This window comes from Pezoporus wallicus, unplaced genomic scaffold, assembly GCF_028554395.1.
Source record: "Pezoporus wallicus isolate ANWC-B61680 ecotype Strahan unplaced genomic scaffold, APGP_CSIRO_Pwel_v1 contig_5485, whole genome shotgun sequence".
In the NCBI taxonomy this organism is placed as follows: Eukaryota; Metazoa; Chordata; class Aves; order Psittaciformes; family Psittacidae; genus Pezoporus; species Pezoporus wallicus.
In genome coordinates this window covers 3835811-3862925 of record NW_026641550.1, presented here as the reverse complement: position 1 = coordinate 3862925, position 27115 = coordinate 3835811, and the positions used below count along the sequence as shown (strand labels likewise).

The 27115-nt window shown below is 37.4% G+C and overlaps 1 protein-coding gene across 2 annotated transcripts in view; it reads left to right on the top strand.

The window, feature by feature from the left end:
- CDKAL1 (CDK5 regulatory subunit associated protein 1 like 1) overlaps nt 1-27115 on the top strand; it is a 390007-nt gene that overhangs the window by 222545 nt on the left and 140347 nt on the right. For both annotated transcript variants that reach the window (XM_057424394.1, XM_057424393.1), the window contains exon 10: nt 13891-14057. In XM_057424394.1, coding sequence (XP_057280377.1) covers nt 13891-14057 — 167 coding nt within the window. The remainder of the gene's footprint in view (nt 1-13890; nt 14058-27115) is intronic.

Here is a 27115-nt window from a genome sequence, read left to right as displayed (position 1 = left end):
TGTGAAAGCTTGGTTCAATATGTGGAAGTGACAAATGTATATGCATATATACATATATGTATATGCAGCATTTTTTCTCTGCAGCAGTGCAGAGTATGCAATAGTGTATGGTGGGATTGGACCTACATGGTCTTTAAGGTCCCTTCCAACCCAAACCATTCTGTAATTCTATAGTATACATTTTTACTTTTTTAATCATGCTTTGGGTTATATATTTGGTGACTTTGTAGTACATTGTATGTATTCTATTTCTTTATCCAACTTAGTGATACATATTTTGGCATTTTTAGTAAAACTGCTGTATAAAATATTCCATCTATCATTATCAGAAAACGCAAACATATTCAAAGTGTACTCCTTTAACTATTGAATCATATTTCTTTTAGAAAAATGAGAAACATTTTTGAATAGCATTTGTGTTTGATTTGTGATTCCTGTAGAAACTTTAGGTTGGAATTCAACTCTTAAAGAAAATGGTTAAGTTCCTCTAAAGATAATTTATGTGTGGAATTCTGAAGCTATGCATCAGTTGTAGATTTCTGTGACTTGATTGCAGTGCTACTATTAAGTGGATTAGTCATAGATATGCTGTGCTATTGTAATGTTGAAATGATGAAGATTTTTAATTTTAGTAATTTTAGTAAATTATAGTAAATTGTAAATTTAGTAAATTGTAGTAAAAATAGTAAGGACAACAAAAGAAAAACTTCAATCAGTACATCTGACTCCTTGGCCTGAACTTACTTACCATGTCTTGTTTTCCTAGTATCACTGCCAGTTGCAGTGATAATTCAATGATTTTGTTCAATTTAATTTCATAATTAATACCATATCAAATATGAGTAACAGCAGTAAGAGAATTCCCAAGACTTTCATGCTCATTCAGAAGACATACCTGGTTGGTATGCTAGTCAAAGAATTTTTCTTTTTTATGCTTGGCTTGTGAAGATTTTATGTAAGAATGACTGAACTGCTGCTGCCTGAAAGACGTTTTCTCCAAACTGATTTTCTTGTGCCCCTTGAAACATCTAGCAAGCAGCGGTCATTGGCAAGAGTGCCATCCCAGACAAATTGCACCACTCACCCTAACTGCTCTGGTGTTTTGTGTGTTTGCATCCCAGTGATGCATTCCTGTAGCTCATATGCAGGCACCACAGTCAGGCTTTGGAACCCTTCCTTCCCTCCCTGTTCTTTCTACAATGGTGTTTTGACATGACTGTTGCAGGTTGTATGAGTGTCCTAAAACTGATTTGGAAAGTACTCCTGGTGGAAAAGCCATCTCCAGAAACAAAAGAACAAGTAATAACAGCTTTATTCTCAACCATTAAAGTGGCTGCACAAAGAAATAGTATTTGAAATGAAATTGACTGGTTTGAAGGGGAATGTGATCTCTTAGTGTTAGGGATAACTCATCAAAGTAGTGTATTTTTTTTTTCTGTAATGGTTTCCTTAGTGATGGCTTTCTAACAGTTAATGCAGCAGAGCAGCTGTTGTAAGATTTGTGACGTTCAATGTATTTTATAATTTTTTTCCTCTAACCCATAACAACACTGGGTTATGTCTTTCAGAGTTAAATGTAGGATGTAGAGGTGTTGGTAATAGGCTAAGGAATACATTACAGGAAAATTTTAAATTAAGACAAAGGTAAACCTGTGTAATACCTGTAGACTTCTACCAAGTGTTTAAAAAAAAAGTATTTAACAAATAGGGATATTATTAAATTATATTTATTTTTGTAGGGGTTTTCTTTCTTTTTTTTTTTTTTGGGGGGGGGGGGGGTTTGTTTGTTGTGTTTTGTGTTTTTTTTTTTTCCCTAGTCTCATCAATAGTAGAATCATCTACTTGGTGGGGTTTTTATAGATGGAATAATAAACTGTTTTTCTGTGTTACTTGTCTCTTGTTTGAATTCTAGTTTTGGACACATCCAGTGATTGCATTTTAAATATTCTAATGCTAAAGATTCCCAAATAAAAACTCATATCACTTAATTTTTATTTAATTCTTATTCCTATATTGACGTAAAAGTCCATCAAAATATAAATTATTGTTTAGAATGTGACATTAATGGGCATTAATCTGTATGGGAAAAATACATTAATATCCTTCAAAACCCTTGAATGATTTCACTTTGACCTCACTGTGAATATCTCCAACAGATTTTAATTGCATTGTAATTATGATATATTTTGGTGGTGTATAACCAAATACTTTAAATAAATTTAGATTAAGGTGATTACACATCAAAGAGGCTCTGGGTACTCTGTGAGAATTCAGTAGATAAATGACTTCATGATTTAGCATTAGGGAAACTGTATTAATAGTGCTATACAAGCATTCTTCGTTTTAATCAAGTTTACCCATGTAAGGTTGTAGAGAAAATACCATCCATTTGAGAAATTATTTTAACTAATACTGAACAGTAAAGGAAGATTTTGACAGAAATTAAGGAATGATGTTATTTCTATATGTAGACTTATTTTTATTGTGTTTTTCTGATTTTTTTTATTTATTTTTTTTTTAAAGAAAGAAAGACACCACCTTAGTTTTGTGATAGCTTAAGTGACTTGCTGGTGCACTGCTTTAGCTTATAGTCAGGTGCAGCAACAAGTTGACATACTCACAGGCCATATTATTCTTAATGAATGAATGCTGTTAATCTATGCTATCATGAGGAGGTAACTTCAAATAAGGGTTATTATCCTCAGGAATTGTATTTGCACAGTACCCTTCTGTATTGCTGGTTTATGGAACTGCGCTCCCATAAGTACATTCTGTGTTTAGCTGACTGCTTTGCCTTATACATGCTGTTTTTCCTGCTTTCTTTTATTCTATGATATAGCTGCTGGCCAGATTCTTCAGCTATTTGCTTATTTAATGCAAAGAATAATTGTAAGTAAAATAATGCCTTAGAATGCAATACTTTAATATAAGATTACTGTGATATATGTAAGAATTGCGGAAAGCCACAGCAGAACAAACGTTTACTAAAGTATTTCTATATTACTATATTATTGTATTTCTATATTGCTATTGTTTTTATATTGTTTACATTACTATAGCTTGGTTTATAATTTAATTTGAAACAAAGAATTTGACATCTTTATATTTGTCGCATACAATAGCAATTTCTTCTTAATTCTGTGGAGTGTGTGATCAGAACAGGTCATTCTAAAAGACATCACCCCTAATTCTGGGATATGTAGCAAAGCAGAGATTAGTCATTCTTGTTAGCTTTTCAGTCAAAGCAGGCGTAAGCTATTGCGTTGATTCCGTTATATAATTTCAACATTTTAGTGTATACCAAATTATTTCCAAATAATTTTTAGGTAACTTTTTTTTTTTTTTGGCATCTTTAAATACCCAGAATGTGTTTTCTATCTACACTTGCTGTTCATCTATTAAAAAAGAAAAAAACAGAGATCAGAGACATTGGGTAAAATAGGACTGTAGGATTCAGCTCTGGAAAATGAAAATTGGGCAGGAGATTGCAGGATGAGATTCCATGACAAGTATCTCTAACACACCCTGGTAGCTTGTGTGGTCTGCTGTTGTAGAATTTTTAAGTTTGTCTCTGAAGTCAGATTCAGAGAGTTATTTTGCTTGGCTACAAATATTTTTAATGATTGAAACTTGGTATGCCATGTAACTTCCCAAAAGCTAATCAGTTTCCGTGAAAACATGTTGTTTAGATTAATCCAAACTCATTAGTGCTACAGAGATGGATACTCAGTAAAAAGCCTCCATTAATTAGCACTGCATCCTGTAATATGCCTACAGCTCATGGCCATTTCCTTGAATTTGTGCAGTGTGTGACCCTTTGCATCTGACACTTCATCTACAGCAGACTGATAGCCCATGTTTTGGTTTTAAAACAGTGAGCGTATGGTACAATGTGGCACATTACTCTCTTTTTCCCAATGAATTCGTAGCTCATAAACAAGATTTCTTATATGCCTCATTTTAAATTCATAGTTCAAAGCAGATTTCTCATTTGTGTTTTGACAATAGGCATAGAAATAATAGGTTTTAGTTCTTCATGTTTAAGTTTATGGAAAATTTGCTCTTTCTCTTTTCAGTAAAGAGTATTTCTGCAGGGTGCTAAAGTGACCCTTCTGGTGGAGGGTTGAGTATTCTCTCTCTCCTTATAGTACAAGAACAACATGAGCATATCAATAGTTCACAAATTGTATCTGATGCGTAGAGCTGAGAACAGTAATTCCACGCTTCAGGGACCTGCCTGTGCATCTGTATGCTGTGTACAGGGCTGCAGAAAAAGAACTCTGAATTCACGCCTGTCTGTGTTTTCTGAAATAGCTTTCCTTTGTGTTTAAGTCCCTTTTTGCAAAATCCATTCCCTATTGTCATCCAGTCCTTTATGCTTTCTTTTCTTGATTCATGTACCATTGCCTATCGTTGAACTTGCTTCTTGAATAATGTTCTTGTTTCAGCAAAGAGCTAATTAACATCAGCTAATTCTGTCCTGATCATTAATACACATAAGAGTTTTATTCTGTTATCTTCGTCAGTAGATGTCCACTGTCCCTGAAGAACAGCTTAATTCTTGTAGGATGTCTGCATGTGGAATGGCAAATTACAGTTTTTATCCTTTTTCAGCTGGCAAGTGTAATGACTAAGTGGATTTATTTTTTTTTCATTTGTGCAAGAGCTAACCTTCAAAACAGGCCATTGTGCAGGTACCACACATGCCTGGAAAGAGGGGGATCATAGGCGGGTGATCAGCAGAAAAAGCACTGACTTCTTTCTTAGAGAATAACTTCCTCATCTCTTGGCCTGAGAAATAGGACCAACTCATGCAATTCAACTATGAGGTGTTTTTTTTTCCCTCCAGTTTTTTCAAAATCTTTTCCTCCCCTTTCTCTTCAGACTGGCTACTAACCCCAATTTATCATCATGATGTATGGCATCATTAATACTCCTTGAAAGCAAGATGCATAATGCTGCAGTGTTGGCACTGAGCAAACTTCTGCAGCCTGACTGTCTTGATGCCCTTTTAAGTCTCTCTTGTACTTACAGAATGAAACTAGACTCATAATAACTTTAGCTATCATGCTGTTTGCAGCAGCAAGTGACCTATTATGCTGTTCCCTTTCCTTCCCCCCCCCCCCCCTCTTCTCTGGGCTAACACACTGTAGCTGCAAAATGAGCAAGACAGGGCTTCTAGTTCATGCTCTAGCAGTAAGCTATTAAGAACAGAGGTCCCTATAGGGGTAGAATGACCTCTTTTATAAGCAAGGACAAGGGTTTGTTTTATGGGGGAGAGAAATTTCTTGTGCTCTCTTTAGTAATCAGTTTGCCCTGTCTGTTGTATGCTTTTTATTGGGAGCTTTCTATTTCTAACTTTTTTTTTTTTTTAATTGATACCATAGAGGGAATAATTTAAGCTAAACTATTTCTGCTGTCACAGGCTTTCTTATTCCTTGTTTCAAAATACTCCTTCTATAAAAATACTTTGGTTATCAATAGTCACAAAAGTGAACTAAAGAAATAATATTTGATAGAAACCGTAATACTGCTAAACCCTACAACAGCCACAGGTAGTAAACTTCTTTTGTAAATGCCTTAGTGGTGAAGCATGTCCTGCAAATCAGCAGTCCTGTTATGTAATGAATTTGGATAAATAATAAAATTAAATAGACCCAAGTGGACTAAACAATTTCATCAGTTTGATCTTTCAGACGTATTACTTTTCAAAAGGAAAACCTTGAGTAAATTGGTTTGCAGTTTCCACTTTCATAACCGCAGAAGATAAAAATGAAAAGCCACTGTTAGTCATATGGCTATTAGATTCTTCTATCAGACTTCACATCTACATATAAAGCAGATGGTAGAGTACCCTTACATTAAAGTTAGCTTGCTATTACTAAAGAATAGATACCTAGCTGGGCCATAACTCTTCAGTGTGTGGTTGTTATGTCAAAATCTCTAGAGTAGCCCTAAAAATTAAAGCAAAAGGTGAAGGGAGAAGTGTGTGCATGTGTTTTGTTGTTGGGGGAGAGGGAGAATTTTTGTTGATGTTGTGCAAAACCAGAATATTCTGTTATTGTAACTTAAATTACAAAAAGTTCTTATTCAGCATGGTTGTTATTTTTTGACTGTGGTCCAGCTCTGACTTTGTAAGTTACATAAAATAACAAAATCTGAATGCATTGTAGGAGAAAAAAGGTATAAAATATAAAATTTAAAATGTATATTAGCACATTTTCATTGAAATAGAATCAATCTGTTTCTTGAGCTCTTTTGCATCAAAGTTTATTTAAGCTCTGATTACGATTTATAAGTGAGATAGATAAGTGGAAAGATAACCTAATCTAACCAAAATGCAAGGGGGATTTCATACTTTTGAAAAAGCAATTGACAGCAGGGTTGAGGGGTCTAAGGCGTGATTAATCTCTCTGCTTTGGAGTTTGGAAATTTAGCCCTAGCTTTTTACATTAGTTTGCAAGATCAGGAATTTGTTTATAAGTACCTGTATCATGTCTGTAGAAAACAATCCTTTAAACCAAGTTCCTGTTACGGCTTCATCTAGTTTAAGAATTTCATACCATGGATATATACTACTCTACAGTAGGAGTATAAATACATCATCTTTTGTGTGTGCAAACATTCACTTAAATGAAGCATCCTGTTAAGGAGAGAAAAAAATACCTTGAATTTTGTTACTAAGTGTAGACAACACTGCCAAACAGAATCTTTGAAAGGGATACTGTCGAGTGTTCTACATTTAATGGTTGGACTTGATGATAACAGTTGGAGCTGATGATTTTAACGTTTTTTTTTCTAATCTAAATCATTCTATTATTTTAAAATAATATGTTATCCTACAAAGGTGGAATAATCTGAGTCAGTGTAACTTGGTCTGCGTGTCACTTCATATTAGTTTCCGAATACATTTGTTCTTAAAAATATGTAGACCATGAAAGTTAGTGTGTTCATTTCCTAAGTACTCTAATATATGTGTCATCCTGTGGGTGGTAGAAACCACAACTGCTCTAAAGACCTGTACTGAACTAAGCACTTGAAAAACATTGCATAGTTTCGCAAGCTATGAAAACTGCAGACTGAAACCCAGAAGTAGTAGAAAAAATCCTGCAATGAGAGGCATCCACGTGTGCTGAGAGTGCTGGCTGATGTCATTATGAGGCTGTTCTCTCTCATCATTAAAAGGGCATGACAATCAGGGGAGATATTGGATGACTGAAAGAAAAGAAATGTCACCCTTCCCTTCAGGAAAAGCAAGAAGGGGGAATCTAGGGAGCCACAGTGTTGTTGAACCTCCTTTTCTATTGGCCAAACCTGCCTGGAAGCCACTTCTAGGTACCTGAAGGTACCTAGAGGGTACTGAGGGGATGTTTGGGAGCAGCTAGCATAGATTTATCAATTGAAAATCATATGATTGGCATGAGTGACTTTTCTGATGAGATGTCTGTCTTTGTGAAGGAGAGGAAAGCTGTGAAGCTTTGGTGTTTTAAGGTGGTTTGGGGTTTTTTTTGGAGGGGTGGGAGAAGGGAGTTGTTTGGGAGGGGATTGTTTTGTTTTCAGGGATTGAGGAGAAGGGTTGTTTTGTTTGTTTAGCATTTTCTGTTTTGTGTCTGTTTATTTACTTTTGAATATAGGTAGGTCTTCAGCATAGTCTTACATAATGTTTTTAGGTTGGCAAGAGATTGACTGGGTAACTGGATGATAAGGTGGCTGAATTGGCTGTAATGTTAGGCTCACAGGGTGATAATCCATGGTATTACAGTCTAGTTAGCGGTTACTAAGAGTATTTTCGTGGGGATAGATACCAAGGCCAGTATTTAATGTTTTTATTAACTGTGTACAGTGAGATAGAGTGCATTTTGAGCAATTTCAGAGGTGGTACTAAATTGGGGGAATAGTTGACTGGCTGGAGGGTAGGGCTAATGTTGCAAGGGACCTCAATCAATCTGGAGAAATGGCCTGACAGTTCATGAAGTTCGACAAACATAAATGAAATGTCCTTAATCTGGGACCAGATAACATGCAATATGGATGTAGAGAGGTGACTGGCTGGAAGTTTTGTAGACTTTGGAGTTCCTCTGGACAAGCTGATGAACATGAATCAGCACTGAAACCTCTTTGCAATTATCAGCTGCATCCTAGACGATATTAGCAAGAGTGCAGCTATAGGTGCAGGAGAATGGCTAGTGCCTTGTATTTGGCAATTACAAGACCTCACAGAGAGAGTGCTCTGTCCAATTTTGGGCACCCCAGGTCCAGGCTTACTGATGTAGTGGAGCAGTTCAACAGAGGGCCACTGAAATGATTATGAGGTTGTAGCACGTGACATGAGAAATGGATTTGTTGATCTTTTGAAGAGAAGGCTACGAGGAGATCTTACTGCTGCCTGTGACTGCTTAATGTGAGAGTATAGAGAAGGCAGAGCTGGGCTGTCTTGTAGGCAGACAGGTCTTGCCAGGGATAGAATGAGAGGTAACAGGACAAGTCAGAACACAGGAAATTGCAATTAGGTACAAGGAAAAATATTTTACCCTGAGGGTGGTCAGATACTGGAACAGATTGCCCAAAGTGACTGTGGTATTTGTGTTCTAGGAAATATTCAAAACACAACTGAACAAGGGCCTGAGGAATCACATCTAATTGGACCTGATCTGAGCAGGAGATTGGATTAGATGATCTCCAGAGTTCCCTTGCAACCCAGGCAATTCTGTGATCTCATGTAAAGAAATGTCCACTGTGTGTACAGAATTGTCTTTACCTTTTGGCTTTCCTAATGACCACATGAAATGGAATTTGTTCAGGCTTTTAAATTTAGTCACTGTGTGTAGCAGGTCTTTATGCAATATTAATCAACACTTCAAAGCAATTTATGCTACTAAAGAGATATTTAAAAACTATTGGTTATCACTCTAATAGTGAAAATTCAGAGAAATATTTTTCTGTCCTCATTTTGAAGTGCACTAGTGTTGAATAGATTTCTGGGCCACTCAACCAGCCATTGCTTCCTCCTTCATTGTGAAAGGTTGGTTAAGCCAATCCTCCTTTTGCTACGCTTTCTGTTTTAACAGGAGTTTTGAAGACCTAGTAGTTCTCCAGTTGTTGCATCCAGTAGGTTATCCAACATTTGTTCAGCTATTTGTGGCAAGCGTTAAGAAAAAACGAGTGGTCAGTCATCCTTTACTTCCTTAAGGACTGTCCAGAAGGATAAAAGCAAAGGAGATCTTTTGAAAAGAGGAAGTATGTTTGGGCATAATAAAAGTCCTCTAGAAAGTCAGTCTGACATCCTTTTCTAGAGCTTTGTCCCTCAAAGTAAAAATGAGATTGTGATGGGGCCAGTTTGTATGTAGCATGTCATGAGCAGGGCTGCAGTACTTCATTTGTCTGTATGCTATATTGCTGAATTATAAGCTGACCCACACTTTCCAAAGTACAGAGTATAGCCTGACATCTTGACTCCTTCACCAGCTCTGCACCTAGACCTGTATTTTTCCTTCAGTCTGCTTGTTTTGTCACCTGCCTGAAGTTTCTAATTGTGACAGTCACGTGTGAGTTACTTTCTGAGACTGGGACAGGGTGCATTTGTATGGGATTGTGCATAACTCCATTCTCTGTCCTCTAGAAGCCGTGTGTATACAGTTTAAATAGGGAATTCTTGGTAAACTGAAAACTAATCCTTCAAAACCTCCCCTGTTAGTACCAGTGAGCTGCTCCCAGTTTGATTTACTCTTTCAGGCAATCCCCGCAATGGAATCTTTCAGTAGTGATCCACGTGGTTGAACAGTCTGTCTTGAGAGGAGGCCTGGACTCTTACATGGTGAATCAATGCTTGCAGAGTACTTCAAAAGTGTAGGAGGAGTTTGATTCCTCCAAATCTCAATTTCTATTTAAACTTGATTATATTCAGGTTGATACAGTGTGTACACATTTTCACAATTTCTCATTTAAGGCACTCATTCAGTAAAGTAATTTAGCACATGCACTGCATGAAGTATGAAAACAGTGCCTGTAAAATCCATGCTGAATAACTAATGAGAAACTCAAATAATTGAATAGAAAATAAATTTAGGCAGGGTAAGCTAATTCTGAGCAATAAGCGCATTTACAATGAATTTCATTTCTTCAAGCCTTTCCATCTTTGGATCTGATTTTTTTTTTTTTAATATATTTTTTTGATTCTAAGGTTATGATCAGGAGTGGCAGGGTCAGATTGGTTGTCCTTCAGTCTGCGAGCAGTTTTTGACAAGCATTTAAAGTCAGGCTTCCCCTTAAATGGTCTTTAAGATTTCTGTGGTGCAGTGGGAGAGGTATTTCTGTGGTCTCTACAGCACTGCAGTCTGCTGTAAGAATTCACCATTGGAGAAGGGCTAGCAAGGAGGTCAGGTGGTTATTGATAAGCATATGTGAGCTACTGAGAAGGTCAGAACTGCGGGCCTCCCACTGAGGCAGCCTGCAGAGAGTTGTGCTGCTGGAGAAGCCACTCCTGTTCGCATTAGGAACTCACAGGAAAGAGAAGAATGAGAAGGGAAGGAAAAAAAAAGGGGATTTTGAGATTGAATTTCATTTGTACGAAGGTATGACAGGTTAACAAACAGAATTTCAAAGGATTAGTGTTTGATATTTTACATCTTCAGATGCTTTTGTGGATTGAAGTAAATTCATTTTTCAGGTGGAGTAGATTTCCCTTCAATTTAAAAGATGTTTGCTACTGCTGAAGACAGTGTTTACAATAGTGGCTTGATGACAAAGTGAAATAAATAGCACTAGAATTTTTTTATTAAAGAAATGAATCATTTCGAGTGATCTCTAAAGCAGAAATGAACGTATCTTGTAAAATGATAACTGTAGGATTTCTTGTCTTATTTATGACAAGGATTGTTTAGACTACCCCACAAAAAGTTAAAACCCATGTCATAATCTTCAATAAGTATTTATTATATTGAGACATTGGAGAAGGAATAACTTCAGAACCTCCTTCATGTACAAGAACCCATTCTTTTCCCAACATTTTTCATTCTCAGTCATCTCTAATTACAGCAGAGCAGAGATCAGAAGCCAGCAGTTGAGGCAGCAGTCTTTTGTGCTGGGTAGTGATGGCTGAGTGAGAAATAAACTACGAGCTGTGACCAAAGGCAGGCTTGTAATTACTTGAATATAATGATAATTGGCCTTAATAGTGTAACAAATGCTCTGAATTTGCACATCCAAACTCTGCAGTTTGGATCAATTTTCTCATTTACAAAATCAGCTTGCTTTTATTAGCACCAGAATTACCCAGTAACAGAATGGTGAATGATCGAGTGACATTCATTGCAAGAGAAAGAAAAAAAAAACACAGTGAATTTAAAAAGGTTACTATATAGGGCTGGAGTTTGGAGAGGAAAAGGGTTGAGTAAAAGTAGGAAGTATTGATTCACTTTATTAATCCTGTTAGAGAGGTTTGTTGTTTTCTCCTCTTACCTGGTGTAAGTTTAGTCTTCTAAACTCAGGATGCAAAGGGTTAGAATGAACAGCCTAATAGTTAACAGCAAACATCTGTGATGTACAGTTGTATACAAAGTTAATTTACTTCACTTGTAAATACTCAGTGCTGACAGCAATATTCAGTATTCGCAGGTAACATTTTGCCAGGCTAAAACTGGGACATGAACTTTTGACTAAAATACAGGTGTCCACCCCCCCCCCCCCCCATATTAAGACTACATCCTTGGCTCAGCATGAATTATTCCCATTGCTTGTTGTTCAACACCCTGATCGGAGAGCAGATGAGATGGTTATTCCTGTTGTTGCCGATTTACTATTACAGCTGCTTCCTCTTGTGATTTTAATTTGAAGTTTCAGCCCACCAGGGGGCTAATGGTCCCCACCTATGCAGCTTTAAAAGCCCACTGTTGTTTTCCACAGGAATGTTATTCCATTCGTAGCTAGTGATTTATTCTCTCTCTTCCCCCCCCAATGTTCATATGGTAACTGTGAGGCAGTATTCCATTAGCCATGGGGGGGGGGGGGCATGGGGATGGACAACAAAAACAAAACAAGCAAAAAAACCCACAAACCACCACAACGAAAAAACAAGCAACTAGTTAGGTTGAAAGCTTAAAAGTAGAAATTACTCCGCTTCACTAAGAAATTCAGCAGGTTAATTACTCTGTTTTGCAGTGTCTTAATGGCTATTGGACCCTCATATAGGGAAGAAGGCAATGGGACATGAGACATTCTTGAGATTCATTATATTTCTCTTATTTTTAAAATGTGGCATACATAATTCATTACTTTCTTTTTTGTTTGTATCTTAGGAAAATGTAGGACAAGCAGCAAACCCTAGCACATGTGTCACGGTGTAATACTGCCTGTGGTGAGGTGAATTCCAAAAATGTGCACAACTACAGTGTAATACAAAGTTGATTGTATGCTGCTAGCAGATTCTGCATACCTGATCAGGCACGGAGGAGCTCAGTTTGAGTGTGACTACAAGGTTGTGACTGCAAGGTGGATAACCAGAGAACTTCAAGAACTTCCACCATCTTTCTCATAAGAATAGAATTGTAGATCTCTCTCACTAACTTATTCTTGAAGTAAAACCTAAGAAGTCATTAATTTCTTGGTTTACCTTTAATTTTGAAGTATTCTTAGTATTGTTACTATTCTATATAATAAATTACCTTGAAAATCTTTCTGAACAAGTAATTTTGGTGCTCAGCATAGCCTGCTGTCAGCCTTTATATAGTCTGAGTTTGAGAGGCAGTCTTGAGTTTACATTTTTGTAAAACTTCCATTTTCTAGGTTTATTAGTTTTTATGTGATTAGAGTCTGTGTACATTTGTTTTCCTCATTCTAACTATTTGTAATGTAAACAGGTACATTTTGTGATAAACTTTCTGCTGGTCCAAGCAGTGCCTTGATGAAGTATGCATCTTCTAGTGTTTGGATGTTTTCTTTACCGTTTCATCATTGGTGTTACAATTTTAACTCTTCACTGAGTTAATGGTGTCTCATCTCACTGGGAATCAGAGGAGTCTTCCACCCACACTGCTTTTCATGGCTTTTTTCTTGCATTGGGGCAGTGAGGAAGGGGAGGATGGATTGCACTGCAGGAAGGATGGAAGCTCAACTGACTTACAGAAGTGACTGCATGGAACCTTGCTGCCTTCAACTGTTATTAAAGGGTGGTGCAATCTTTCCCCTCTTTGAGCAGTAGGATATTATTACCAAATATCAGTGTTCAAGGTCACTATTTACAGTATAAATCAAATATACTACTTCCTAAGGCCCTCATGATGGAAAATGAAGTATTAACTGCCAGGAAACAGTTTTTCCACACTATAACAGTCATGCAGTGGTCACAAACATTTTCAATACAGCCTTAATATTGCATTGCTAATTGTATAATTTAAAGAATACAAGGTGGGGATTTTTTCAATGGTTATTACAGGAAGAATGTTAATCACTGTGCTTTAGAGCTACTTTTGCTTATTAGAAGCTTACCACTCAGTATGTTAACTGTTAGTAACAACCATTAATGCAAACTGTTTCTTGGTTAATGTCACTTGTAGAATTTAGTGGATTAGCCTCAATAGAGCAAAGTACTGAACTTGACTGACTTGCTGTAGAGGCAGCACAGAATTAGTTATTGGCTGTGAATGTTAATCATTCTACAGCAATGATAATTTACAGCATTGTTGTAGCACTCTTGTGCTCATAAAATGAACTTAATAACCCACTGCTACCCATGGGATAAGCCTTCCTTCTCCTTCCCTCCCCTTTGCAATTGAATACCCAGTCTGGCTGCATAATAGCCTTGTGAAATACTGCATTAAAAAGAGTGAGCAGCTGTATGATAAAATAAACAGCTCTAAACCAGATTTGTTAATTATCTCTTTCTTTTATTCACAGAGGGTGTTTGTGAGATATGGCTGACCAGTGAAGACACAGGGGCTTATGGCAGAGACATTGGCACAGACCTCCCTACGCTTCTGTGGAAGCTGGTTGAAGCTATTCCTGAGGGAGCTATGCTGAGGCTTGGCATGACGAACCCTCCCTATATTTTAGAGCATCTGGAGGTAAGAAAGAAAAGATAATCATTTATGGGCTTCAAGTAAATTTATAGTTAGACTAGTAGTGTTAAGCAGTTTTCCTGACACCGCAACTTACTGAGATAAGATATTAAAATAATTTTGAAATAATAATATTACTGGGGTTTCTGACCAGTGGAACTTTATTATAGTGATGTTGCATTTATATGTCTAGTGTTTTCAAGAACTAAAGGAAACATCATTAGTAGGTGATGGGCAATGGGGTTAAATTTGTCTTCCTGCTATACCTCAGTCAAGTATTTCCAAAAAACACTATGTGCTAGTCTCACTCAGTGACATATTCATTATCCTATGTCAGATGGTATTCTGAAAGTCTGTAGATCTTCCATGATAGGAAATGGAAATTCTAAGTGTGTATCTGTGATTTAAACAAAAAGTAACAAAGTAGTTCAATGAGATTAGAAGCACAAAAGTGTGCAACAGTGGATTTGAAACGATATTGTATGTATGAAGAGCAGGAAGTGAGAGCTTTGTCTCAAAGATAGGTTTGCCTGGATTCTGTCACCAAATTAATTTAGTGAAATTCATAGGAACTGTTTATAGAAGGAGCAGGGAAGGATATAGCTTAAGGTAAATTTTGTAACCATGCGCATCAGCAATATCCAGAACAATAGCTGGCATCTGTGCTGATTTTCCAAAGATATTATAGAATTAATGAGCGCACTTACATTTTCTTGAGATGTCAAGGACAGTATTTTCTCACCAGAGAGGCATAATTGTACCTTTCCCTATTGAAGTGCACAGGCTAGAGGAATCTCATCTTGATAGGAGTAAGCAGTTTGTTCACTTCACCAGCTAAAGAATACAAGCTGCAGAAGATTGCAGGAAATCTCCTGGGCTGCTAATTTATTCTTTGTTTTAACATACCCTTCACTATGATAGAGTTTTAACAACACACTGAACAGAAATCTTTAGGAAGTGGTTTTGTTGTGGTTTTTAGAGATTTGCATTCTGTCTCAAGCTCTGATATCTGTTGCAAGTTTCGTTATTTGAACGTTTTTCAGCCTCTTGTACAAAAGCGAATCAAGCTTTTAGCAATTTTCACAGTTAGTGTCTTTGCTTTCATTTGTAACTCTCATTATTAAAAGTGTTTTGGCATAGACTGCCTTTTTTGTCACTGCTGCTCATCTTATGAGTACTATCAGAAGCTTTTTTTTCTGCCTCCCCCTCCCCCAGCACTCTTTAAAAAAAAAAATAATCAGCTGCTGGAAATAAGCAGCTATTCTACCCAACTAAAGGACACTGCAGTAGTCATAATTTTATATAATCTAAGGAAGGTGGAAAGTATATTGGTTTCTTTCAATCGGTAACCATCTTAGTGAGTGAGCATGCCACAAATCTGTAAAAGGTTTTGATTTATGATCTCTAATCTTCCCATATCTAAATTTTCCAGAAAGTGCTCTGGGTCAGACTCTCTTTGACCTGACTCATATTCAGGAAAAGTATTCTAATCTCTTTAAAAATGGACCTTTAAGTGTGATGGCAGAGGAATTCATGAAAGCCTATTGAAAATGCATTGAACGTCGCTGTGCAGAACATGCATTATGTGTACACCAGCTTTCTTGTACAATAGCAACATCTGCTGTTGCTTGGCTTCTGCAGTGTTTCATACAATTTTCAGTTTATATGATGGTTTCTAAAGATCATTTAATCAAATTTCTGTGTTTCATGTATGACCAAGAATTTCTGAGCTTGTAATTTGGTGAAATAATTTTGACAATTTGTCAAGCTAAATTTGTAAAAACTTAACCTTCTTCATTTTTGTCTAGTCCTCTCTTCCAAGCTTACCAGACTTGTATCTGAAAGATAGCAAGGGGATGTAAGCAGTCTCCTGTATACATTTTCACCAGACAAAATAAACATTTTATGGGGAATGTGCTTTTAACTTTTGGGCTGAGGAAAGGGTAAAACTATGACTTGTTTAAAAAGTAACAAAATAAATGAAATGAGGAATTGATAAACCTTCATGTCAGTTGATAAGGATAAAATCCAGATGTAGTTATCTCCTAAGAAAGGTATTAATCTGTTATTAGTTGCAAACATCTTTGTTTAAAAACGTGCTGCGTTTCATCATGTTTAGAAGACATGTTGCTAACTAGGATGTTGTTTGACTTTCAGCGAAAAGATTTTGCATGGGAAAATGTACTAATCATGTGTTAGTTATATCCAATGAAAAGGAAGAAACTGTTCCAATAATGTATCTTTTTTGAAAATCTGATATTTTCAGCATTGGATTATGATCAGAGATCTGTTTAAGCTGTCTGCAATGTTTCCTTTGTACTGTATGCCCAGGTGTTTGGCTGGGCTTTGGCCCTGTGAATCTTTTGGCTCATTAATATAGTGCCTACTCTCACAAGTTCCCAGGAAATAACAATGGAGGCACAGAAAATGCCGCATATCAGAACGAGGTATCTGAGAATCAGTCTCTTAGTATCCACTTGCTAACAACTCTGCTGTTCTCCTCATGCTGGAGGCCAGCACAAGGGGAGGAGGAGAAAGAAGAAGAAAGCTCCCTTGGGTTGGGAAGCTAGTCACAGGGATGGGACTAGAGGAGAGGAGGGGCCAAAGGAAAGGTGTGGGTGCTGTAGCTGGCCTTGAGGCTCTCATGCTGGACAGCTTGGTAGATTTGGGGGCCTGGGCCAGTGGTTGTTCAAACTCAGGTTTATTATAGGTAGGGAGTCAGTTTAAGTTTTCATATGATTTAAAATATTGAGTTTAAAATACTGAGTATACCCAGTGCCTTCAGGTACTACTGTGGGGTAAATGCTGTTCTGTCCTTAAAGATGTTTGTCATTTCAGGGGAGGCTGTTAATCTCATTAAAATCATAATTATGCTCATGTGGCATGGTCTGACAATTCAATCCTGTTAGGATTTTATTCAGGAAATATGGGGGTAATAGTGCCTTACGTACTTACAGATGTATGTAGCATGAACAGTTTTGGGGTGAGAAGCAACCATGTGTTTTCAAACGGTAAATTCTGCATTCAGTTGGGCCTTCTTATTTGCAAAGAAGGAAATATTTGGAACCTTGCAGTGTTTTATCGCCATGCAAAAGATTGAACGCTTTGATATGTTGCATACTGAGCTAAGTCATTAGAAAAAGAACTTTTATCACAGTTATTCAGGGTATAATCTAAAATAACTGATCTTTTTTCTGTTTTCTTCAGCTGCAGATGAAGTTTGTAATTACATTAGTGAGTTAAATGAAACTAGAAGAGCAGATCAGGAAATTGCAGAATTTGGTAGTGAAGCCACTGTATCTATATTATGTGCATTTTGGAGTCTTCAAAAAAATGTAACTTTCAAACTACCCATGGTAGAAAGCTGTTTTAAAGAGAGATCATGGGTTTGAATCCCTGTGTTCTGACAGAGGGCTTGGAGCACATTCACTGTGTATGCATGGGCAGTGCTCTGATTTCCTTGGAAGTGAATTTAGTTTGTCCACCCTGGAGTTACCCAGCAGACTGAACAAACCTGTGGCCAGGAAAGAGGGAACTTGCACTTCATAGTTTCACTGCTGCTTTCAATCAACACTTTAATTTGTACACATGCAGTGCTAGCATGACTTCTTCTGCATGAGGTTTGTTGTTATGACAGAGAGGTTTATTTGGTGTATTTAAAAGAAATGAAGGACCCGAGACCCCAACATTATTTCTCTTGGTCATGGTACTAAGACTGAGAAAGAAATTGGAGTTTGCAGTTTAGCTGCAGAAGGCATCCTCAGTTTTCTCTGAGAGAAAATCTGGCCAACCAATCGAGATAATATTGCATTTCCCAAAGTGCACTCTCACAGTCTTAGCAGTATGTTTGAATGTATACATCATAAAGCGTATACCTTCCTTATTTGAAGTTTTGAGATATGTGTCTTGTCCAGTGTCTGTTCTCTCGTAATATGTCGATTCCACATGGCGTTGACAAAAACTTGGAGTTTTATCTACACAGCAGAAAATTTTTGTTAAATGGACATGAACTATGATCAGGGGGAAATGTGTTAGCTCTTTTTTGAAAAATTTATTTTATAAAATGCTAAAGGTGAAAGAAAAGGTTGGGGTCCATTTTATAGTCCTAGTAAATATTTATAGTTCTAGCAAAACCTGCAATAAATGCATATGTGTAGTTACCTTGGGTACTCTTACCCATATGACTTAGCACAGAGTGACTGTTGAATTAGACTGCCAGGTAGCAAAGATGTTATTGTCCTATAGTATCAACATATACCAAAAGTACATATGGTATACATCCTGCTTTGTAAGTAATCTCCAGGCATTCTACAATCATATTATCAACTTCATAGCTGTTCTTCTAGTGAGAGTGTTTTACATCCACTTGTAGTGACTGGTGGAGAGAGAAGGTTGGAAAAAAAGCCATTAAAACAGTAGTAGTAAACACTGAATGCGAGTTAGTCCAAAAAGTAGAAAATAAGGGTAAATGTATAGCAGGTTGAAATAAGTTAATGCTGGCAGCATGGAGAATAATATTTGCCTTGAATATATTTAACTTTTACTTGAGTTTTTAACTTCATTTTCTTGTTCAGTATCTAGGGTTCTGTCCAAATCAAACAGGAATCATCCAGACTGGGATGGGTCAGTGGCTTGCATTTCAGCCTTAGTTTACCTCGCAGATTTAACATTAACTGTACTTCCAGAGTTTTCTGGGATTTTAGTACAGCACTTTCTGTGAATGATGGGATGCTTCCAAATCTGTATAAAGGAGGCAGTTCACACCTGCCATTCCCGTAAGTGCTTAATTTCACATGACTAGATGAGTAGTCATCTTTGTCACCTGTCAAAATGAGTCTGTCTCAAACCATACCATATGCCATCTGTGTGGGCTTTATCTCCGTTATTAATTCAGGACATTTGAGTGATACACCAGCCATTGAGATGGAGTCTGCGTAGCGGCAGTGTCTTTAAATGCGTAAGGTGTGCCAAGTGTACTGCAAGTCGCAATAGTATTTTTTTGCTCTTTTGCTTTGATTTTTCATGTCAGCTTGGTGTTTATGTTCCTTAACCTCATTGAAGCTGATACCCTGCAGATGGCTTCCTCAAATGTGACCTGCCACAGCACATAGATACGTATTACAGTAAAACTACTAATTTGCTTTTCTCTTTTCCATATTGTTCTTTTTTACTCTGAGTGCACTGAATGTTTTTGAGCATTGTGCATAAGCTCAAGTTTTGAATAAGCTAGAGAGTTAGCTGATTTGAAATGCGTTTAAGAAGGGAATAATATGCACATGTTCTTCAATGGCAAATAAAAGGGCAGCATGATTTCAGGAATTAAAAAGCCTGGAAGGCATGTATTTCCTGTGTTTCTAGTATTATTTTTGTCATTTTCATAGACTGCTATGTTTGAAAGCCCCAATTAAAATCTACTGATTTGACCAGAAAAAATGAAAACTGTGGCAGACATTTAAATAAATGAATAGTTAAGCCCCTGACCTCTTATTACTGAGAGTCCTGTAGTGTTTTGTAGTCGGTGGACCATGCAACTTTGCCTTGCTGTAATTACATAGTTCTCTCTATGCAAACTGTATTTGTCTTGCTAGCAGTAAAATTGAAAGATATCTCAGATACTAAGGAGAGGATGAGAGGGGCGGTTGCATCTGGGCTCCTGAAAAAGGGGGGTGAATGGGAAGGGATGCTCGCTATTTCCTTTGGTATTTTTCATCTGTGGAAGCTGTGTGTGCATCTTTGCTTACACTGTGTGTTGCTTTTTTTTTGGGGGGGTGGGGGGTGGTGGTACTAAAATACTGTCTTTCCTGTTATTCCTCTTAAAGTGTTGTCTTTGGGGTTTCCAAATGTAGTACATCTTGAAATTACTCCTTAAGGTATAGCGTCATGGGAACTTTGTCAGAGGTTAACTCATCCCAGAGTGAATGTATATGTGAATATTATGAGGTTAGGAAAGGGATGAATCTCTGCTATGCTTTGCAATATGTTTTGTCACACCACTTTTTCTAATCCAGATTTTGAAGATCTCAGACTCAGCAGATCCTAATGTCCAGAAATGCTTCGTGACATGTTGGCTTCTAGGTTCTGGAATATAATTTGGCTTAATCAATGTCAGAATAAGAACTCATCTTAACCTTCCTGAGGGTTTTTCTGTTGTATTTACGAATCTAAGGTGTTCTCAAAAACATTAATTTTATTGTATTTAGAACTTTGATGAAAAATAAAGGTTTGCTCCCAGGTAGTGTAGAAGGAAATATTTGTGGTAGTGGGAATGAAGGTCCTTTCTTTGTAACACTAGTAGAAAAATGCTTTGGGAAACAGAGAAAGAATTGCTTTTATTTATGCAAGATTCAGTTGTCCGTCAAGATAGAATATTTTATGCAGGTGTCTAGTCTTCTGCTGTATTTAATAATTTGTGCATAAAAATTATGTTCCAAAAAGGGGTTAAAGTTGTGCATGTTATCCGTACCTTAATTATGCTTTGCTCATATGAATGTTTCTCTTGCTTATTAGGTATCACAAGAATTAATAGCATTTAAATACAGACAGATCCGCACTCAATTTCGTGCTGAGTGTCAGGTTGTCTGTCAAGTACTTATAATACTGTCTCATCCTAGCAGACTTTTGGAGCTGTGGATTACTTCATTTGTGGATCACTAGCAGAACATAAAAATCACCTTTGAGTGGTTTGTTTGAAGAACGGGTAGTACATATATGCGAAGCAGCATTTTTGCTAAATAAAGTGGGAATTTTAGCTTCAAGTGCAAGTCATTGAGGTAGAAGCTATTGTCAAATCTATAGCTTGCATAGCAAACCGTGCCATCTTGGAACATTTCTGCCTTCACTGAGATATGATCTCACTTTCCTAGTTATTTCTATTATAATAAGTAAGGTTCTACCAACTACTCTCCTTGCTGTTCTGAAAGATTCTAGTTTAGTTGCATAAACCCTTTTGTTTTCTTTGATAGAGGAGCTGTCACATTCACTGTGCTTTGCAACATCATCTACGTAATCTTCATTAGGCTTTGGCATTTGCTTTAAAAAAAGTTTGTTGGTTTTTTTTGAGGTGATTATTCTTTAAAAATGAGAAAAAGGACATACAATGTGTTCTCAGAACTTTAATAAAATTATACACATAACAATATTGGCTTTGGGTTTCTGTACTATTATAAATTGAGGAAAAGATATAAAATCTCTTCTACCCAGTCTTCAAATTCAATTACTTTAGTTATGTTAAATGTGCAAGGAGTATTGAAGAATGCAAATTCTATGATGCAATTTTGTCATTATGATTTAGAATATGTTTTTTCTGTTTTGCTATGAAAATTACCTCAGAGAAAGAGGTAGCACTTGCATAAAGGTTTAGATTTTGATTAAAACTTCCCACTATTTTTCTTCTACTGTAACATGCTAAATCAGATGCTATCTTAGATAGTGTACTTCCTTGTTTGAAATAGAGAGAAACAATAGGGAGGCTTCCTGGCACTCCTCTGTCTCAGTGCAGCTGAACTCTGGTGGGCTGTGCCTTCATTCCGTGACTTCCTTCTGCACAGAAACTATCAATTCTTCTTTATTGTATGAGATTTTCATTTCTGAGGGGGTGAACATATGCATGGTATGGGTGAATCTAGCAATCCAGTTCACTCAAGCATGTTTCTGAACACGACAAGGTAGTGTGACAGTCCTACTCGCCTGTTGTGTGCACCTCTCTATGCTTTAATTAATTGTCAAGCTTTTATTATCATGAAGTATGAATGAGATGAAGAGTTATTTAAAGATGCAGTGTGCTGTTGCAATAAGCAGTCACCTTTTTAAGCAACTTCCCAATATGTGTTTCTAATACATACTGCAAAAAGGAGTATTAGTTTACTTCTGGAAAAAAAATATTTCATTTGAGGAATGCTTAATGGTGAGAAATTAGCACCATGGAGAAAATGAAAAGGTGTGTATTTTCTAGCACATCAGAATTAATCATTTCACAAGGAATTAGGATTAGCTATTTGGTTGGCTGGCTTTAAGTCAGTAAGCCATGACTCTAGCCTTTAATTAAATGCACTTTTCACCTTAAAGTGAATCTGTTTATTGGAACTGGACAAACAGCACTCTGAAGCTCTACAAAGTCTCTTTAGGATTGTAATGATGGCTGCAGCAGCAACAGTTAACAGCTTTCATCTGAAAGCACTGAACCATTTACTGCATGTTTCTAACCACACAACTTCCATCAGTTTTTGTGGAACTGAAAGTGTACAGTACCTTGAGGAAATCATTGTGGTGCTATTAATGCTGAATGTGTTGCTTAATCAGCTGTGATTTGGTGACACTTGCAGAAACTCAGATGTTGCATGTGGGCTCATACCTCCTTACAGGCTGAGTAGTGAACAACAGGCATTTACCCAGTGTAGATGCTGATGCTTTATGTTTTACCTGATGTAAAGTCCTACTGTAGTACTGGAAGCGGGTTGCAATAGGGATACCGATTTTCTTATCCTGAAGTATTTTGGCAACCCAGGTTAGGATAGCTGTACTGGGAATTACTGTTTTTACCAGATAACCGCAAAAATTTATACGCTGCAAAGAGGCTCTCTCTGTTCTTTGCTATACCACGTATATCCATGTTAAGTCATATTTTGGAGAGAAACGCGTACTTGTTAACTGAGAGAAGAGTTCTTGATGTTTCTGTGTTTAAAAAACAGGTAGTAATTATTTTGTGCTGTGCATTTCCTTGTTTATGCACTGACTTGTGGGAAGGGATGCCACAAACTTCAACTGAAGCTTTGAACTATGAAATACAGTATTGTGTTGTGGTGGTGTGTTATTTGGATGTCACTTGTTTGTTGGGGGTGTAAAAGAAGATGTGGCATGAAGGTATGTAGATGTTTTTGGTATGGCTTCATTTGTTTTTTAAGAGATTAAGCTTAACAGATAGCCATGAGGGAGAAGAATTTCTTAGCTAGCTACCGTTGTCTATTTTATGACATTGGAAGCAGTAGAGAGATCCCACATCTAGGAGAACAGCTGGGAACAGCTAGGGCTGAGCATATGGCTCTCACGGCTAGTTTTTCTGTCAACAAATCATGGCTTGCAGTCTGGTTTATATCCACTTCTAAGGGTGGCCTGAGCTAATACCAGCTTTTTGTTTGGTAATGTAGAAGACATTTTTCCCGTATGACAAAACAGATTTTTGTGCTCCATCTGACAACCCAAAGATTTGATTTTAAGGTTCAAATTACATTGGTCAGAATTGTGTGGGCTTCTGACTGCTCCAATATGACCTCAGTTTATCTTTATGCTAAGCTTGCCCATCATATGGCTTCATTATATCTCTCCCACTTCATACATAGATGAGGGGGAGGCATTGCCTTCCAGCCCATGTCCTTGGCGAAGTTTGCCATTATACATCCTACAGCTTCTTCGGGTTTTACAGCCACATTACCCACGGAGGGTGGGAAGTAGGGAAAAGGTTCCCTGTTCATTAGTTTCAACAAAACTGTTACGAGCTTTCCAGGCTTGATCAGACTGTGTCATCATTGCCAGGCCTGCACCTCTACATCACATCTGTTCCTGAGCTGTGCTGCAGCACAGGAATTTATAAAATGGACTGCAGCAACTTGATTTTTATCCAGACCATGCTGTCAGTGGCACCACTGGGCCTCTGGAACACAACAGTTGGTAGACACCCCTCATGATATATCGCAAACTAACATCTGCCACAGGGAAGAAGTTTTGAGGGAGTGCCATTTTGTCATGTTTCCATATGGGTGAGGGTTCATTTGGGCTTCACTGCTGGCAGAGGACAAAATCCTTTTACTAGGAAGCAAGTTATTCACATCATCATGACTCAAACATGAGACAGAATTCAAATCCTGAATTTTTGCCTACTTCAGGTTAGGGGAAGGGATCTTTGTCTGAACAGCTTTCTAGTGCTTACATAAAGATGCACAGATATTGATGTTTATTTTCTCTATGATTCTCTGTGGTTGCGCATGGTGTCATTACAAACAGAAGGAGTGATTTTCTGGTTAGGTGGTTAAACTTGTGTATTGTAATTGCTAGGATAAAATACACTGACTAGATAAAAATCTTCCTGGATACGTGCCTTGGGTTCTGATGTACTCCAGCTGCTAAGAACTGGGGAAAAAAAAAGAATTCCTGTGTGTTCAGTATACTGAAGGATAGTTTACATACATTGTTAGACTCCAAATGTATGTGGCTTTTATTTTTTGTAAAGTCAGCTTAAACGAAATTGGGCTACTATTTGACCTTTTCATTCCTACATGAAATGTCATTTTTGTGTAGTGCTTCCCTTAGTTCATAGACTTACTAGATTCCAGGGGATAAAAGGAAAAGGGAATCAGCTGGTTCACTCATGATTAAAGACAGAAATTTTCTTTCACAGTCATACAATTTCAGAAAGTTGCTCATTTATTGTTTCCAGATGGAAATAAAATTCTATATTGCATTTTTCCTTCTAACTGAAATATGTAATTATATCTAGTAATGCAAAGCACTTTGTAAAAAAAAAAAATTAAAACCCAACAGGAAACAGATGTTAAGCTTAGAATGTTGAGACACTGTGAAGTACAGTTATGTGTTAGCCCATGATGTCCTTCAGGTTCTCTCTGGGATATTAACTAATAGTTTTATTAAGTGATGAAACCTCGTATTCTGTGTGCAGTCTGTGGCGTGGGAAAATCTGTCAGCATTGACTAAGTATGATTGTTCAGCACATAGCTGTAACTTAATCAAACCTATGTGGTGAAGTACTTCAGTGTCTTTTTAGATGTGGGGAGGATAAAAGATAAGACTGGAACGATCTTACCTTAAAGCTCTGGGTTTGAGTGTGATATGTATATCTGAACACTACAAGGTTTGGAAGATGGATTTATCCAGAATCCTGATGTAATCATGAAAAACTTTTACTTAGTTTGTTATTCTCTTTCCTTCTGAACTGCTCACTCCAAGTTTCTAGTTATAAACGATAAATTTAAGAACACCAGTGGTACTTAAAAGTGAATGACAGCAAGTCATCGGGTGTTTCTGTCTTGTGTTTGGTTTGTGTTAATAATTTGTGTTCATAATTTATGCTCTGCTAAATTCACCAAGTTAATAGTTATGATTCTGAAGTACTTGGTAGGAAACCAGTTTATCATTAGGGCCTTTGATTCATATCTGTACCTGAAAATAAGATACTTAAAGGGAATTCAGTGCTTAAGGCACATGCAGCTTGTTTATGTGGCTTTACATATAGAAAGTAAGCAAAGAAAAGACTTGGTGCTAGAAAAAGTTGTTTGCAACGTCCTCTTTTCTAGAAGTTGCGTTGAGTGTCCAGAACTGTCCTGAGTTCAGCAGTAGCAGTCGTTTTTTCTCCTTCTTGGTAGCTGGTGCAGTGCTATTTTTTTGACTTTCGGGCTGGGAACAGTGCTGATAGCATCAATGTTTTTAGTGACTGCTCAAATGTTTGGTCTGGCCAAGGACTTTCTGAACCTCATGCTCTGCCAGGGAGGAGGGAAAGCCGGGAGGATGCAGAGACAGGACACCTGACCCAAACTGACCAAAGAGGTATTCCATACACAGCACGTCATGGCCAGGATGTAACTGAGAGTTACCCAGAAGGGCTAGGGCACTGTGGGGTTGGACTAGGTATTGGTGCTTGGTCAGGTGGGTTGGGGCGAGTTATCAATCGGCAGGTGGTGGGGTGTTGTATTCTCTTCCCTTGTTATTATTGGTGGCAGCGGTAGTGATTTGTATTATACCTTAGTTACTAAACTGTTCTTATCTCAACCCATGGGAGTTGCATTCTTTTGATTCTCCTCCCCATCCCTCTGGGAGCAGGGGGAGGTCAAGAAGCAGTGGTGGGGAGTGAGAGAGAGACTGCGTGATTTATGGCTGACTGGGTTTAAATCATGACAAGAACATACCTGAAATCTGTGACCACAGCAGCTAGGCTGGATGAGGGTTTGCAAGTAACGTAATGTGTATTGTATGTGCGTTTGATCTCAGGATTCTGCACATTGCCATAAGATAAGGAACTAGCAGGTTGGTTGAGTGTTTTCTTGAGATCCTCTAGGTAGGAAAACACATTTTAGATTTTCGGATTTTGCCTTTTCTTTACTCTTTTATTCACTAAGCCAGCTAACTCCAGCTTACACTGAGAGCCAGGTTCACTGCACACAGCCTTTCTGTCCATCAAATTGTATGCTATCCATTATCAGTATAGTTATTACAGTAATGTTTAGTTTACACACCTGAGATAGAGTAGATATCCCCCTGAATAATGTAACCATTTCTCTTAGATTTTTATGTAACAGAGTCTTCTTAGTCAGAACCTTTCAAAACTGCTTTCAAAAAATGATTTGAAAGAGTTCAGGTTTTGTATGCAAGTTTGTCAGGTGAAAGGTGTGTGCTGAAAGAGTGTTTTCTCTTCTTGCTCTAAAAGTCAGTGTTTTTAAAAGGTGGGGACCTGAAAATTAAAAAGCATGAGGATGTTTACTCTCTCATTGAACAACCTAGGCCAGCCCTGTAGAAATACAGACAGAAAATCTAGATGCGCGACTAATATTGCCGATTAATGGTCTGGAAAGAATTTGTAAATAGTTGCAATTTAAAACCTCAAGTCTGGCAGCCGTATGTGTTGTCAGACAGAGTATCTATGCTGTCAAAGAAAATAGGAGAAATAGAGAAACAGTGTGGGTGAGCCTGACTGGGGTGTGCAGGATGCACATAGCAGAAGAGCGGGCACTGCAGTGCTTAGTCCCAGGCGGTGTCCTGTATGCTCAGTGCACAGCGAGAAAGGGTAAATCTGAAGTTAAAATCTGCTTGTAAATATGATTCTTTGTCCAAGTTCACTTATATTTTTCAGGGTAAAGATTAACAGGCCAGATTGTACTATATTGTGTACAATCTAGATGCTGTTTTTTTCTCAACTTCTAAAAATATTTAAACTTTCTTGTTAGACTCTATGTCCTTGATTGTGTAAATAATAGAAATGAAAGAAATGTGACCACCTCACATATATTCCATGAGATGGAAGTGTTCATCACCTTGTGTTCCATCATCCTACCAAGCCTCAG